The sequence below is a fragment of the Budorcas taxicolor genome, chromosome 9, assembly GCF_023091745.1.
Source record: "Budorcas taxicolor isolate Tak-1 chromosome 9, Takin1.1, whole genome shotgun sequence".
Classification (NCBI taxonomy): Eukaryota; Metazoa; Chordata; class Mammalia; order Artiodactyla; family Bovidae; genus Budorcas; species Budorcas taxicolor.
In genome coordinates, this window is record NC_068918.1 from 67,394,995 (window position 1) to 67,409,531 (window position 14,537).

Consider the following 14,537-nt stretch of genomic DNA (forward strand, 5'->3'; position numbering starts at 1 on the left):
TCTTTAATCTTCCCTTTACTTTGGATGTGTTTGTGTGTTGGTTCTGCTCCACCGCAGTGACAGCCAGCAGCTGCAGCTCCTGTACCTGGAGTGCATCCTGTCTGTGCTCAGCAGCTCCTCCTCCTCCATGCAGCTGCACCGAGGCTTCACAGACCTCATCTGGTGAGTACTCGTCTTGATGCCCACCCTGGCTCTGCGCTAGGCCCAGGAGCTCGCTCTTCCAGCTGGGTCTGTGGGTCCCTTCTCATGGTATCTGTGCCTCTCTTGTTGTTCCATTTCTGTGTAAATGTATTAGAGGGAAAGTATGGAAGCTGCTTTGCTTATATGCACCAGACCAAGCTGCGGAGAGTAAAGGATAATTATTTTAACCAACTATGGCTCCCAAGGCCCACCTGCATTTTATTTACATCATAGGATCATGAAAGCCTATGTTGAACCTTCTTCTCAACCTCACCCTGGTACTCTCTCCATCTCAACCTGCAAACTAGTCTCTTAGTCACAGTCAGAGATTCACACAAATGACAGGGCCCTCAGGCAGCCCACAAGTTACTCTGGGTTCCTGGGCTAATCTGACAGGGAGAAAGTCGAGTGCTGTGTATCAGTGTGACATGTGTCCGAATTTTAAATTAACTTCTCAAATGAGAAATATAAGTAATTTCATTATTTATAATAAAATGAAACTTTTTCACTAAGCCATTTAGCACTTTGAGTCCATTTGCTTCATAGAAGATGCTTTCTGATACTTCTCTTGATAGTTTACATAGTTAACCCCAGCTTGAATTATGAAGAAAAGAATTCTGTTGCTATCCCCAGGAGTGATGGAGAGACAGGACACGCTGGACCAGGAGGTAGCCAGAAAAGGGGGCAGTAAAGAGCCCAGCTCTTACATGTCATTTTTGGGGCACCTGGTATTTACCCTCAGGATAGTATTCATGTTTCATCATCTGGCTTGAAGGGAAACTGATCTTTCCTCTCGTCCCCTCTCAGGAAGAACCTTTGCCCCGCTCTCATCGTGATCCTGGGGAATCCGATTCATGATAAAACCATCACCTCTGCACACAGCAGCAGCACGAGCACCAGCATCGAGTCAGACTCTGCATCTCCTGGGGTTTCCGACCACGGCCGGGGTTCGGGCTGCTCCTCCACGGCGCCAGCCCTGAGCGGGCCGGTGGCCCGGACCATCTACTACATCGCAGCTGAGCTGGTGCGGCTGGTGGGGTCGGTGGACTCCATGAAGCCCGTGTTGCAGTCCCTCTACCACCGTGTGCTGCTCTACCCCCCACCCCAGCACCGTGTGGAAGCCATCAAGATCATGAGAGAGGTAGGGAGGCCGTGAAGGATGCCCCCAGCTTTGTTGTGGGGGCTGAGCACCTTGTCTTGTGCACAGGAAGTACTTAGAAAGCGTTTGCCAGTCATCTGCTGGAGCTTAATTGCTTCTATGCAGTATCCAATAATAGTATCTTTAGCCCTGGGGGCTGTGTGGGCATGTGTTGGGAGTTGGGCTAAGGGGGCGTTGATAAATGCTCACTGCAGCAGAGCCATTTGAAAATTTGAGCCACATGCATCTGACTGGAACCCAGGCTGAACTTTCAGTTTGCTCCCTAAGGTACTGTCTGCAGATGTGTGTGTTTATTCACTTTTGCCAAAATTGGATTTCAAAATGATTTTATACTCAGGTTGTACATTATCCAAAAATGAGCTTTACTGATCTCTGATTTCTAAAAGGGACCCTGTTCTCCACTCCTTCTTACGCCCTATTTCTCCCACATGTCATGAGACAAAGGATGTCCAGCTTAGGATATATGTCCCAGTGAGCTACTTCATGATTTTGAGGAGGAATTGGAGCTATTTTGAGGATACTTCAAGAATTCCTCTGCTTCTCAACTGAAAAGAAAAATGATCAACTTTTTTGTACCTGTAAACTTGTCCATGAAGGTTTAATCACACTGGGTTTTGGTACCTGACACCAGAAAAATCAGTGTAACAAAATTACCTTGAGCAGTATTGGCTACTCACCACTTTTTAAAAAGCTTAATTTGAACAGCTTGCTGATGTTGTTTTCATGAGATTTGACTGTAATTAAAAGTGGAAATTCTGACCCAGTGTTTCCAGAAACGAAGGAACAATCCAAGTTTAATTGCTGATTAAGAAAATTTATGGGCCTACAGTAGTAATGACCATTTTTTCTTTATGCCAGTATTTAACATATATTATCTTTAATATTCATAATAACTTTGTGAGGTTATATACCAGTGAAGAATGTTTTCCCTAACAGAGCTTCAGGCAAGGGAGATCAACGGGTCAGCTTTGATATCTGATCACCACTCGGTTGATGAACACAATACAGCTTTGGAGGCCAGTGAGACCAGAAGCATTTGGTGGTTTAGTCACTAAGTCGTGTCCAACTCTTGTGACCCCTTGGGCTGTAGCTGTCCATGGCAAGAATACTGGAGTGGGTAGCCATTTCCTTCTCCAAGGAATCTTCCCAACCCAGGGATTGAACCCAGGTCTCCTGCATTTACGGACTGAGCTACCAGGGGCCACCACCCAAACGACCATCCCCTAGGAACCTGCCCCCGCCCCTGTGAAGCTTGTTGTCTGGAGGAACAGGGTGGACTTTCTTTGAATTAGCCAATCTCTAGGAAGACGAAAGTGGAAGGGCCACCATGCATGCTCATCTCTTTCTCCTGAATTCACCAGTCAGACCAGCCACACCCCCTCCACTGGGAAGAAGTGAGAAAAGGAGAGGGACCCAGAATGTTATTGCACTGGGTGTTTCTGCCCATAGAAACATGAAGCCAGGAAAAAGGAATTTTCCCTCCCACAAAGAAACTACTTCAAGGAGTCAAATGACTTGCCCAGGGTCATAAGAAAGAGAAAAGGTGGACACTTCCCTGGTGGTCCAGTGGTTAAGACTCTGCCTTCCAATAAGGGGATGTGGGTTCCATCCCTGGTTGGGGAACTAAGATCCCAAGGGGCAATGATGAGCCCACATGCTGCAACTAAGACCCTGTGCAACCAAATAAATAAATAAAAATAAAATTAACTTTCTTAAAAAAGAGAAAGGATACAAATCTCCATCTGAACCCAAGCCCCTGGTCTTTCCCTACACATACTTATCATTGGACTGGACTTTCACATTACAATGCGGATGATTCCAGCAGCTCTTTTCCTGGCGCTGGTTCAGCTACCCTTTCCATGAACTTGGGTCTGAGTCAAGGTTTGAATCCCCTCTCTGCCACTCATCAGCTAGATACCATAGCTAAATCATTTAACTCTGAACCTAGCAGTTTAATATCTCTACATAGTGACCGTATGCCAAAGGTTGCCGGTTCAAAATGCCATAAAGTTTGTATAAGTACTTTGTGAGTATGTAAAGTGATAAACAAATATGTGGTACATTTATGAGCTTCCCTCGTGGCTCAGATGGTAAAGATCCCACTGGCACTTCAGGAGACCCGGATTCAATCCCTAGGTCAGGAAGATCCCCTGGAGAAGGGAATGACTATCCATTCCAGTATTCTTGCCTAGAGAATTCCATGGACAAAGGAGCCAGGCAGACTACTGTCCGTGGGGTCGCAAAGAGTTAGACATGACTGAGCAACTAGCACTTTTCACTATATTTGTAACCGGCCACTGTTAATTTTTCCACTCTCCAGTGGCGCATGTTGCCTCTCCCATCAAGTCTAAAATACTCTGCCCAGTTTCTAGACCCTTCCATCATCATTCTCATTTCCCATCATTTCCCAGGATGCACCCTCATTCTATCCTGCTTTGTTCAGTTTCTGCTTTCCTGCTTCTATTCCAGCTTCCCCTGACCTGTGCCCATTGGCCACTTCCACCTAACCTAGTAAAACGGTGGATCACAATAAGCTAGACAGACACTGCTGGCACTTCACATTTGCTTATTTACAGACTTCTATAGGGAGATAATATTGCTCCCATTTTCCAGATTGGGATACTGAGGCTTCGTGAAGAGAGGTTTACTCACCCAAAGTGCTTGTGAGCAATATGACTAAAATATAAACCCAGATGTTCTAATTACAACTGCCTTTCTGTCAAAATCCTTCTCTTTTATGACTCTGCTTCCTCAGACCAGTGATTTCGCTCTTCTTTAAATCCTGTTCTACCGTTTAGCAATTGATCATGATGCCTCATCACTCTGACTGCTCCACAATACCATGTGGAACAAGCCTCTTGTCTCCCTAAACATGGTTGTGTGTACATTGTTTTTCTGTATTTCCTTTGGTATCTAACACTACAGTCCTTGAATAAGTGTTCAATACATTTTGATATTCAAGTGCTCAATATTCTGACCTGAAGACAGAATTTCTGCAGAGGGTGTTTGGAAGCAGCAGCATCCTTTCTTCTCCCCCTCAGAACTTCCCAGGTGATGTGAGCAGTAAGCAACCTGCCTGCCCGTGCAGGAGATGCAAGAGACCAGGGTTAGATCCCTTGGGTTGGGAAGAGCCCCTGGAGAAGAAAACGGCAACCCACACCAGTATTCTCGCCTATAAAATCCCATGGACAGAGGAGCCTGGTGGGCTACAGTCCATGGGGTGGCAAAGAGGCAGAAAGCAAGTATACAGAGATGACAGGCACTGGAGTTACTGTTGCCCACGGCAGAGCCACTCGACAGCTGAATTCTAAGTAAATACTTTGCCTACGAGGTGTATAGGTCTCAATGCACTTTCTATAATAGCTTCCTTAGTACTGCAAAGGAAATTAGTCCTGTGTTCCCTTCTTCATGAATTTGCTAGCTCCCCACGGTCAATTTGCTAAGCGAAGCTGTAATTGACACCAGGGCAGTGTGTCTAGGCCGTGCTGCCCTGCAGATCACGACACACTCACGTGGGCCAGGTTGGTCTCACGAGCATCACCTCCACTTACTGTGGCAACACCAGTAATTTGGGAAGGCTGGTAACCTAGATACCAAAATGTGCAGGGCTCACGCATACAAAGGAAACCCCTGGGCACCCAGGATGTTTGCTTGCTCCTTTGGAGTTTGAACGCCTGGTATGTTATTTGCCGTTCTCTCTCTAATTTGTCTCTCTGCCATGTGTGCTGTGTGCTTATTAATCAAAGGCATACAGGACATTTTGTTTTTCAAAACGTATTTTCTTTTTTTGCTTCTACTCCCCCCACCCAAAACATTTTATAACCAAAAAGAACACCTTGCTTCCTTCTCTCTCCCACGTTTCGGCTTTAGAAGGAAGCCCTAGTCTTTATCAGACCTGTGACACCCTAGCCACTGACACCAATTCCTCATTCCCACCAGAAGAAGCTGAAATGAAACAAGTCTTGCTTTTCCTTAAGTACTTGTTCAGAGTTCTCCAAAACTCTATTTCCTTTCCCTCCAGACTCTGAAGCACCTGAGAAATAAACACAAGATTAATATGAGAATTCAAATATGTCATCTGATTTATTCTTGGTAAAGTTGGATTAGGGAATGTAATGGGATCCCAGAAGAAAGTCAGATTGCCCACTCTTGTGCCCCTGAAAGGCACTTATCCTTCTAACAAGAGATGGGACAGCTAGAGGCTCAGAGGCATAGCCACTTCACTTGGCTGCAGGTCTGGCAGGCAGATAGATGGAGAGAGAGAAAGAGAAACTGCCTTGATCTCTGGTAATATTGCTCCTTTCTTGATGACAAAAAATAAAGTGGAAGCTTCATGTTTGTGCCTCCAAGAGAGATGTTCCCAATTTCTGGCAGAAGAAAGGAATTTCGAAGAAAAAAAACATGTAACTTTTTCTACTTAATATACTTTACCTTGCAAATATAAGTCATTTTGAATATAATGTACTTATTTAGGATGTCTGCTTCAATGTACTTGATTAATCAATCTTTCTTTAACTTAGCCTCAAATTGAAATTTTCTGCACAGATGTCTACCATATAGAAACAAAAATTAGTTTGAACCAAAAAATTATGAAAATCCTATATGAGAACTTGTAAGATATAGCCAAAACAGTGCGTGAAAGGATATTTATGGTTTCAATGACTTACCTCAAAAAATAGAAAGTCTAAAATTAATGTTCTAAATCTCCAACTTAGGTAGTTTGGAAAAGAAGAGCTTAAATTTTTTAAAAAGTCAAAAGGAAGACAAGGATTGTTGTTCAGTTGCCAAGTCCTGTTCAACTCTGCCACCCCAAGAACTGCAATGCATACATCCTTCACTATCTTACAGAGTTTGCTCAAACCCATGTCCATTGAGTTGATGATCCCATCCAATCATCTCACCTTTCTGTTGTCCCCTTCTCTTGCCCTAAATCTTTCCCAGCATCAGAGTCTTTTCCAATGAGTTGGCTCTTTGCATCAGGTGGACAGAGTATTGGAGCTTCAGCATCAGTCCTTCAGTGAATATTCAGGACTGATTTCCTTTAGGATTGACTAGTTTGACCTCCTTGCTGTCCACAGGACTCCCAAGAGTCTTCTCCAGCACCACAGTTCAAAAGCATCAATTCTTCAGCACTCAGCCTTCTTTATGGTCCAATTCTCACATCCGTATATGACCACTGGGAGAACTATAGCTTTGACTAGCTATAACTATAGCTTTGACCTTTGCCAGCAAAGTGATGTCTCTTCTTTTTAATATGCTGTCTAGGTTTGACATGGCTTTTTTTCCAAGGAGCAAACATTCTTTAATTTCATGGCTACAGTCACCATCCACAGTGATTTTGGAGCCCAAGAAAATAAAATCTGTCACTGTTTCCACTTTTTCCCTATTTGCCGTGAAGTGATGGGACTAGATGCCATGATCTTAGTTTTTTGAGTGTTGCGTTTTAAGCCAGCTTTTTCAGTCTCCTCTTTCACCTTGATCAAGAGGTTCTTTAATTCCTCTTCACTTTCTGCCATTAGAGTGGTTTTATCTGCATATCTGAGGTTGTTGATACTTCTCCTGGCAGTCTTGATTCTAGCTTGTGATTCATCCAGCCCAGCATTTTGCATTATGTACTCTGCATATAAATTAAACACGCAAGATGATAATATACAGTGTTGATATATTCCTTTCCCAATTTTGAACCAGTCTGTTGTTCCATGTCTGGTTCTAACTATTGCTTCTTGACCTGCATACAGATTTCTCAGGAGACAGGTAAGCTGGTTTGTTATTCCCATCTCTTTAAGAATTTTCCACAGTTTGTTGTGATCCACACAGTCAAAGGCTTTAGCATAGTCAATGAAACAAAGGTAGAAGTTTTTCTGGAATTCCCTTGTTTTTTCTGTGATCCAACAGATGTTGGCTATTTGATCTCTGGTTCCTCTGCCTTTTTTAAATCCAGCTTGTACATCTGGAATTTCTCAATTCACATACTGTTAAAGCCTAGCTTGAAGGATTTTGACCATAACATTGCAAGCATGTGAAATGAGCGCAGTTGTGTGGTAGTTTGAACATTCTTTCGCATTGCCTTTCTTTGGGATTTTAATGAAAACTGACCTTTTCCAGTCCTGTGGCTGCTGCTGAGTTTTCCAAATTTTGGCATATTGAGTGCAGCACTTTCATAGCGTTATCTTTTAGGATTTAAAATAGCTCAGATGGAATTCCATCACCTCCACTAGCTTTGTTCATAGTAATGCTTCCTAAGGCCCACTTGACTTCACATTCCAGGATGTCTGGCTCTACGTGAGTGACCACACCATTGTGGTTATTCAGGTCATTAAGATATTTTTGTATAGTTCTTCTCTGTATTCTTGCCACCTCTTCCTAAGCTTTTCTGCTTCTGTTAGGTCTTTGCCATTTCTGTCCTTTATTGTGCCCATCTTGCATGAAATGTTCCCTTGGTATCTCCAGTTTTCTTGAAGAGATCGCTAGTCTTCCTCATTCTATTGTTTTCCTCTATTTCTTTGCATTGTTCACTTAAGAAGCCTTTCTTGTATCTTTTTGCTATTCTCTGGAATTCTGCATTCGGTTGGGTATATCTTTCCCTTTCTCCTTTACTTTTCACTTTTCTTCTTTTCTCAGCTATTTACTTTTCTTCTTTTCTCAGCTAATGCCTCCTCAGATAGCCACTTTGCCCTTTTGCATTAAGTAATGTGATTAAAAGCAAACACAATATAGTGAATCAATAAAGTAAAACATGCCAGGACTCTGAAAAGACTAACAAAATCAAATAACTTGCAAAAAGAATTCAAAATTCTAAAATAGGTAAAAATAGAAATAAAAATTTTTAAAAAGGGCATATGACCATAGATGTTACAAATGTTAAAGAAACTAACAAAGGTATTATGGCAAATTTAGGCCATTAAATTTGAAAACTTAGATAAAATAGATAAGTCCCTAGGAAATAATACAACTTAAAAAAAAATTGACTCAAAGAGAAACTGAGGACCTAAGTAGTATTATCATCTTCAAAAAAATTGAATCAGTAGTTAAAATCTTTCCATTCAGAAGAAATTAGTGGCCCCATACAGCTTGAGAAACAAGTTATACCAACATTCAAAGAACAGGTAGTTCTAATAATACATGAACTTCCCCAGGTAATAGAAAGGCATATTTCTTAATTCAGTTTTTGAAGCTAGTCAGTTTCATAGCAAAATAAGGCAGGGAGAGGATAGAAAAGTTAAATTACAGGCCATTCTTACTAAAGAACATAGGCGTAGGTGCTTTCTAGTTCTGTGATATAAAAAACTTTTAAGCACTCCCTCAAGGGATATTCTTTGTCTAAACTGGTCCCAAACTAGGGAGCTGAGGACCCAATGGGTATTCCAAGTCAAGGAGAACACTAAAGTCAGATTTATAAGATTTGAATTCCAAATTGTGTTTTTTCCTTAGACCATATCACTCAAGAGAGAATGTATATGTTTATTTGATCTCACAGTTCTTGTGCTTTTTTATGATATTCACTTTTCTGTTATTTTTTTCCCCTTGTGCTTAAAGCTACTCGGGAGCCCAAAGCGTCTCTGTGATTTGGCAGGACCCAGCTCCACTGAACCCGAATTGAGAAAAAGATCAATTTCAAAAAGAAAGTCTCATCTGGATCTTCTCAAACTGTATGATACTTCTCCTTTTGGATCTTTATTGCTTGGTGAAGACTGCTTCTCTGAATATTCTTAATGTTGTTTCTAAGTTCCTGGAATTATATGAATCGATTATATGAGATATGACTATGTAGTAATGTACCTGCAAGTCAGAGGAGAAGTCTTATCTCAGTTTATTGTAACCATATAACTTTCCATATTTTCATATTGACTTAGAGAAAAGCCAGTGTACAAATTGTACAGAAATTCTTCATTGGGCTTATTTTGGGGAAAACCTTTTTGACTTAATATGTTCCATCTATATGATTCCTTTCCATAGAGTCCCTCTCGGAAGTGGAATATTATCTGATTTGTAATAGTTGTAGTCACATGCATCTCTTCAGAAATACATTTCTTGAATAAAGAAAGGTCCATACTATCCTAAAGACATTATAAATGTTTCCTGTTTGGAAAACTGAACATGTTACAAAAGTGAAATTATTCTATGCCTGTCCTTGTGAAGATTATAAATTTGCATCAAAAACTTTATTTGTACCTAAATAAACCAGGCAACCTAAAGACTGATTCAAAGTGGGCCACTTTCCAGCCTGAGTACATTTGTTTCCTTTATTGTTCATTTTATTCTTTTTGCCCAGATCATTTGATTTCATGTGAATCAAGAGTATCTCTTTTGAATACCTATCTGTTCACCAGTCTAATTCTTGTTCATTTGGTAACATTTTCCATGTTTCCAGTACTGATGCCTTCTGCTCCTTTGAACACTTTCAGCATCATGGATGGCATGACCGAGGCGTGCATCAAGGGCGGCATCGAGGCCTGCTACGCTGCCGTGTCCTGCGTCTGCACCTTGCTGGGGGCCTTGGAAGAGCTCAGCCAGGGCAGGGGCTTGAGCGAAAGTCAGGTCCAGCTGCTGCTGCTGCGCCTGGAGGAGCTGAAGGACGGGGCCGAGTCCAGCCGCGACTCCATGGAGATCAATGAGGCCGACTTCCGCTGGCAGCGGCGAGTCCTGTCCTCGGAACACACACCCTGGGAGTTGGGGAATGAGCGGAGCCCTGACATCAGCATCAGCGTTACCACGGACACGGGCCAGACCACCTTGGAGGGAGAGTTGGGTCAGACCACACCCGAGGACCACTCGGAAAACCCCAAGAATGGCCTCAAGTCGCCAGCCGTCCAGGAGGGCAAGGAGACTCTGAGTAAAGTGTCAGAACCGGAAGCCGTGGACCAGCCAGACGTGGTTCAAAGGAGCCACACAGTTGCCTACCCCGATATAACCAACTTCCTGTCGGTCGACTGCAGGATGAGGTCCTACGGATCCAGATACAGTGAGAGCAACTTCAGCGTGGACGACCAAGACCTCTCTCGGACAGAATTCGACTCCTGTGACCAGTACTCCATGGCAGCTGAAAAGGACTCCGGGAGATCGGACGTGTCGGACATTGGGTCCGACAACTGTTCTCTAGCTGATGAGGAGCAGACCCCGCGGGACTGCCTGGGCCACAGGTCCCTGCGGACCGCAGCTCTGTCCCTCAAGCTGCTGAAGAACCAGGAGGCTGACCAGCACAGCGCCCGGCTGTTCGTGCAGTCGCTGGAGGGTCTCCTGCCACGCCTCCTGGCCCTGCCCAGTGTGGAAGAGGTGGACTCAGCCCTCCAGAACTTTGTCTCTACCTTCTGCTCAGGTTTGTAATTCATTCTTTGCTACGCAGTCCACTAGAATATTCAGAGCATTTTGTTCAACGGGCAGTTACCAGCATGCATGGAGTTTGAAGTGCTCAGAGCATCCTGATGAATCTTTGGGTTTCTTAAAGAGAGCCAAGGACTGTAACTGACTGGTGGTGGTTTGTTCAAATTGTGCAGCAGTTGATGGCTGGAATACACCAAGAGGTGCATAAATGTGTATCTATAAAGGGTAAGAGGTAGGTGCCTTCTAGAAAGCTGATGTTGGCTGAAACAAAATGGCAATCTGTGATTCTCAGAACACTGAATTCGTCCTATGCTTCTACACTTTGCTATCTTAAAATCATAGTGTGTTGCACTTCTGGTTTGTTGACATGTAAGTTATTTCAAATGAGGTCTTGAGCAGATGCAGGCTGTCCCACCACTATATTCTGAATTCCCCTGAACGTCCCACAGTGTGCGATGCTCCAGTGTGCTGTATCAGCATCACATTCTCCAATCTCAGACCCTTCTGTCTGCCGAATGTCAACATTGTGACCCAAACAGCATTTAAACAGGTGTGCTGTGGGCTGTCTTGGCCAGGGTATACCAGATAGTTATGCTAGTTTTGCTGAAGGGCTGAAAATGATCCCCCAGGATTTTGGTGAAGAAAGGAGGTAAAGAAAATAGGGAAGCAGCATTTAACACAGGAAATAATGAATTTATTAATAGTGAATTTAGATCATTTTCTTGTAAGGTATTTCTAGAGGGAGCATGCAGCTTTTTCCTTCCTATGTAGAGAAAAACCCAGTTCTTCCTTATGGTGCCTCTTCCTTCCTTTATGAGTCACACAGAGCACTGTACTTCTGACACTTGGTCACCAAATGTGTGAAAGTTTTCCCCTCAAACAACAAGCAAACCTCAGACAGCAGCTGACTGTCTTACAATGTAACTCAGTTCTGAATCTACCTACCCCCCACTACAGATGCCAGCTGCAAGCCCAGGCTGTCACCTGTGCTGACTGGCTGTAAATCAGAGCTTCTCATGACCACCTCCTTGCCACTGCTGCAGCTGCTGCTAAGTCGCTTCAGTCATGTCCGACTCTGTGCGACCCCATAGACAGCAGCCCATCAGACTCCACCGTCCCTGGGATTCTCCAGGCAAGAACACTGGAGTGGGTTGCCATTTCCTTCTCCAGTGCATGAAAGTGAAAAGTGAAAGTGAAGTTGCTCAGTCATGTCCGACTCTTAGTGACCCCACGGACTGCAGCCTACCAGGCTCCTCCATCCATGGGGTTTTCCAGGCAAGAGTACTGGAGTGGGGTGCCATTGCCTTCTCCGGACCACCTCCTTAGGTTCACTTAATTTGTTAGAATAGCTCACAGAACTCAGGGAAACACTCACTTTTGCTTACCAATTTACTAAAGGATCTGATAAAGGATATAGATGAATGGCCAGATGAAGAGATACACAGAGTGAGGTCTGGGAGGTCCTGAGTATAGGAGCTTCTGTCCCCAAGGAGTTGGAGTGGGTCACCCTCCTGGTGTGGATGTGTCCGCCAACCTGAAATCTCCCCAAACCCCTACTGCTGGGATTTATGGAGGCTTCCTCATGTAGCTGTGATCAATTATTAACTCCATTTCCAGCTCCTCTCCTCTCTCTTGAGGATGGCATGGTGGGGGTGGAGCCAAAAATTCTTTGCTCCTATCGTGGAGTTATCCAGGAGCCCACCCAGAGTCACCTCTTTAGAAAAAGAGATCGTCTTAGTGTTCTTATTACTTGGGAATTTATGAGCATTTTAGGAGCCCTGGGTCATGGATGAGATCAAAGACACATGTTAGAATAAGAGGTACTCCTAGTGTTCTTTTTTTTTTTTTTTTTTAGTATTCTACTTTATTTTACTTTACAATACTGTATTGGTTTTGCCATACATCATCATGAATCTACCACGGGTGTACGTGAGTTCCCAATCCTGAACCCCGCTCCTACCTCCCTCCCCATACCATCTCTCTGGGTCATCCCAGTGCGCCAACCCCAAGCATCCTATATCCTGCATCGAACCTAGACTGGCGATTCATTTCTTACATGATAGTATACATGTTTCAATGCCATTCTCCCAAATCATCTCACCCTCTCCCTCCCCCACAGAGTCCAAAAGTCTATTCTATACATCTGTGTCTCTTTTGCTGTTTTGCATACAGGGTTATTGTTACCATCTTTCTAAATTTCATATATATGTGTTAGTATACTGTATTGGTGTTTTTCTTTCTGGCTTACTTCACTCTGTATAATTGGCTCCAGTTTCATCCACCTCATTAGAACTGATTCAAATGTATTCTTTTTAATGGCTGAGTAATACTCCATTGTGTATATGTACCACAGCTTTCTTATCCATTCATCTGCTGATGGACATCTAGGTTGCTTCCATGTCCTGGCTATTATAAACAGTGCTGCAATGAACATTGGGGGTACATGTGTCTCTTTCAATTCTGGTTTCCTCAGTGTGTATGCCCAGCAGTGGGATTGCTGGGTCATAAGTCTATTTCCAGTTTTTTAAGGAATCTCCACACTCTTCTCCATAGTGGCTGTACTAGTTTGCATTCCCACCAACAGTGTAAGAGGGTTCCCTTCTCTCCACACCCTCTCCAGCATTTATTGCTTATAGACTTTTGGATTGCAGCCATTCTGACTGATGTGAAATGGTACCTCATTGTGGTTTTGATTTGCATTTCTCTGATAATGAGTGATGTTGAGCATCTTTTCATGTGTTTGTTAGCCATCTGTATGTCTTCTTTGGAGAAATGTCTATTTAGTTCTTTGGCCCAGTTTTTGATTGGGTCATTTATTTTTCTGGAATTAGGCTGCATGAGTTGCTTGTATCACTTAGGAAGTCATTAGGAGCTCTGTGCCAGGAACTGGGAGCAGAGACCAACATATATATTTTCTATTCTCTCATAGTGCTACAGAAAGAAAGCAATTAATGAGTACAAAAAAAATTATAGCAGGAATAAATGATTGCCTGACCTCAGGGTGCTCAACTGTGCCTTCCCCTAAAATTCAAGGGTCTCTTGACCACACAGAACTGTCAGAAGCCAAGACCATCACTTGCTCTTCCACCACTGAGCCTTGAACATGTGTCTGTCATGACACTTCCTCTATTTGTCATAGTTATATGAGTTCATGCATCCACCTTTCCCTTGCTAGACTTTCAGCTCCTTGGAAGCTACAACCCCATCTACCCCTTCTTTGGTCTTCTAACAAATAACACATCACACACAAATACAAAAAAAATTGTAGCCCAGTTCTTGGAACTTGGTAGAAGTGACTGCTGTATTGTTAAGGAGCTTAAGTATCTTAAGAAGCTGATCAGATTGCCCTTTGTCAAATCGATCCAGGTATATTTAAGGAAGAACATTTTTTAATATGAGAGTGATCCAAAGTTATAGCATAAAGCATCAGCAGAGATGCAGCACTTCTAATCCTGGACCACTCAGTAACTCTAATGTACCTAGTGATTAGAAAGAGATGCATATAATTTCTCAACTTTCCTAACTGCATTGCCATTCTTGTTAAGGCAGTAAAATATCAATTTCTAAGACTACCCAACATTTTTCTCAATATTTTTCTTTTAAGAATTAGATATAAAAATAGTTGGGATATTTCATTTGTGTGAAGGAACACACACACACAAAATCATGTTTCATTTCATTTCAAAAAGTATGTTTCATTTCTAGTCATTGAAATGCAAGAGAAATGTATAAACATGGTTCTTAAAAACTGTATTTCTCCCTAGTACCTTATGTGCACCATCATTAAATTTTACATTCTTTAATTGAACATTCCTAGTGTATGTGTGTGTGTCTCTCTCTTCTCTTTATCTCTGTTTCTCTAACACACACACATGTG

The 14,537-nt window shown here is 42.9% G+C and overlaps 1 protein-coding gene across 1 annotated transcript in view; it reads left to right on the plus strand.

Moving 5' to 3' along the window:
* ARFGEF3 (ARFGEF family member 3) overlaps positions 1-14,537 on the plus strand; it is a 169,745-nt gene that overhangs the window by 98,036 nt on the left and 57,172 nt on the right. Inside the window, exons 9-12 of the mRNA XM_052645866.1 lie at positions 58-162; positions 988-1,321; positions 8,876-8,988; positions 9,745-10,655. Of these exons, the coding sequence (XP_052501826.1) occupies positions 58-162; positions 988-1,321; positions 8,876-8,988; positions 9,745-10,655 (1,463 nt within the window). The remainder of the gene's footprint in view (positions 1-57; positions 163-987; positions 1,322-8,875; positions 8,989-9,744; positions 10,656-14,537) is intronic.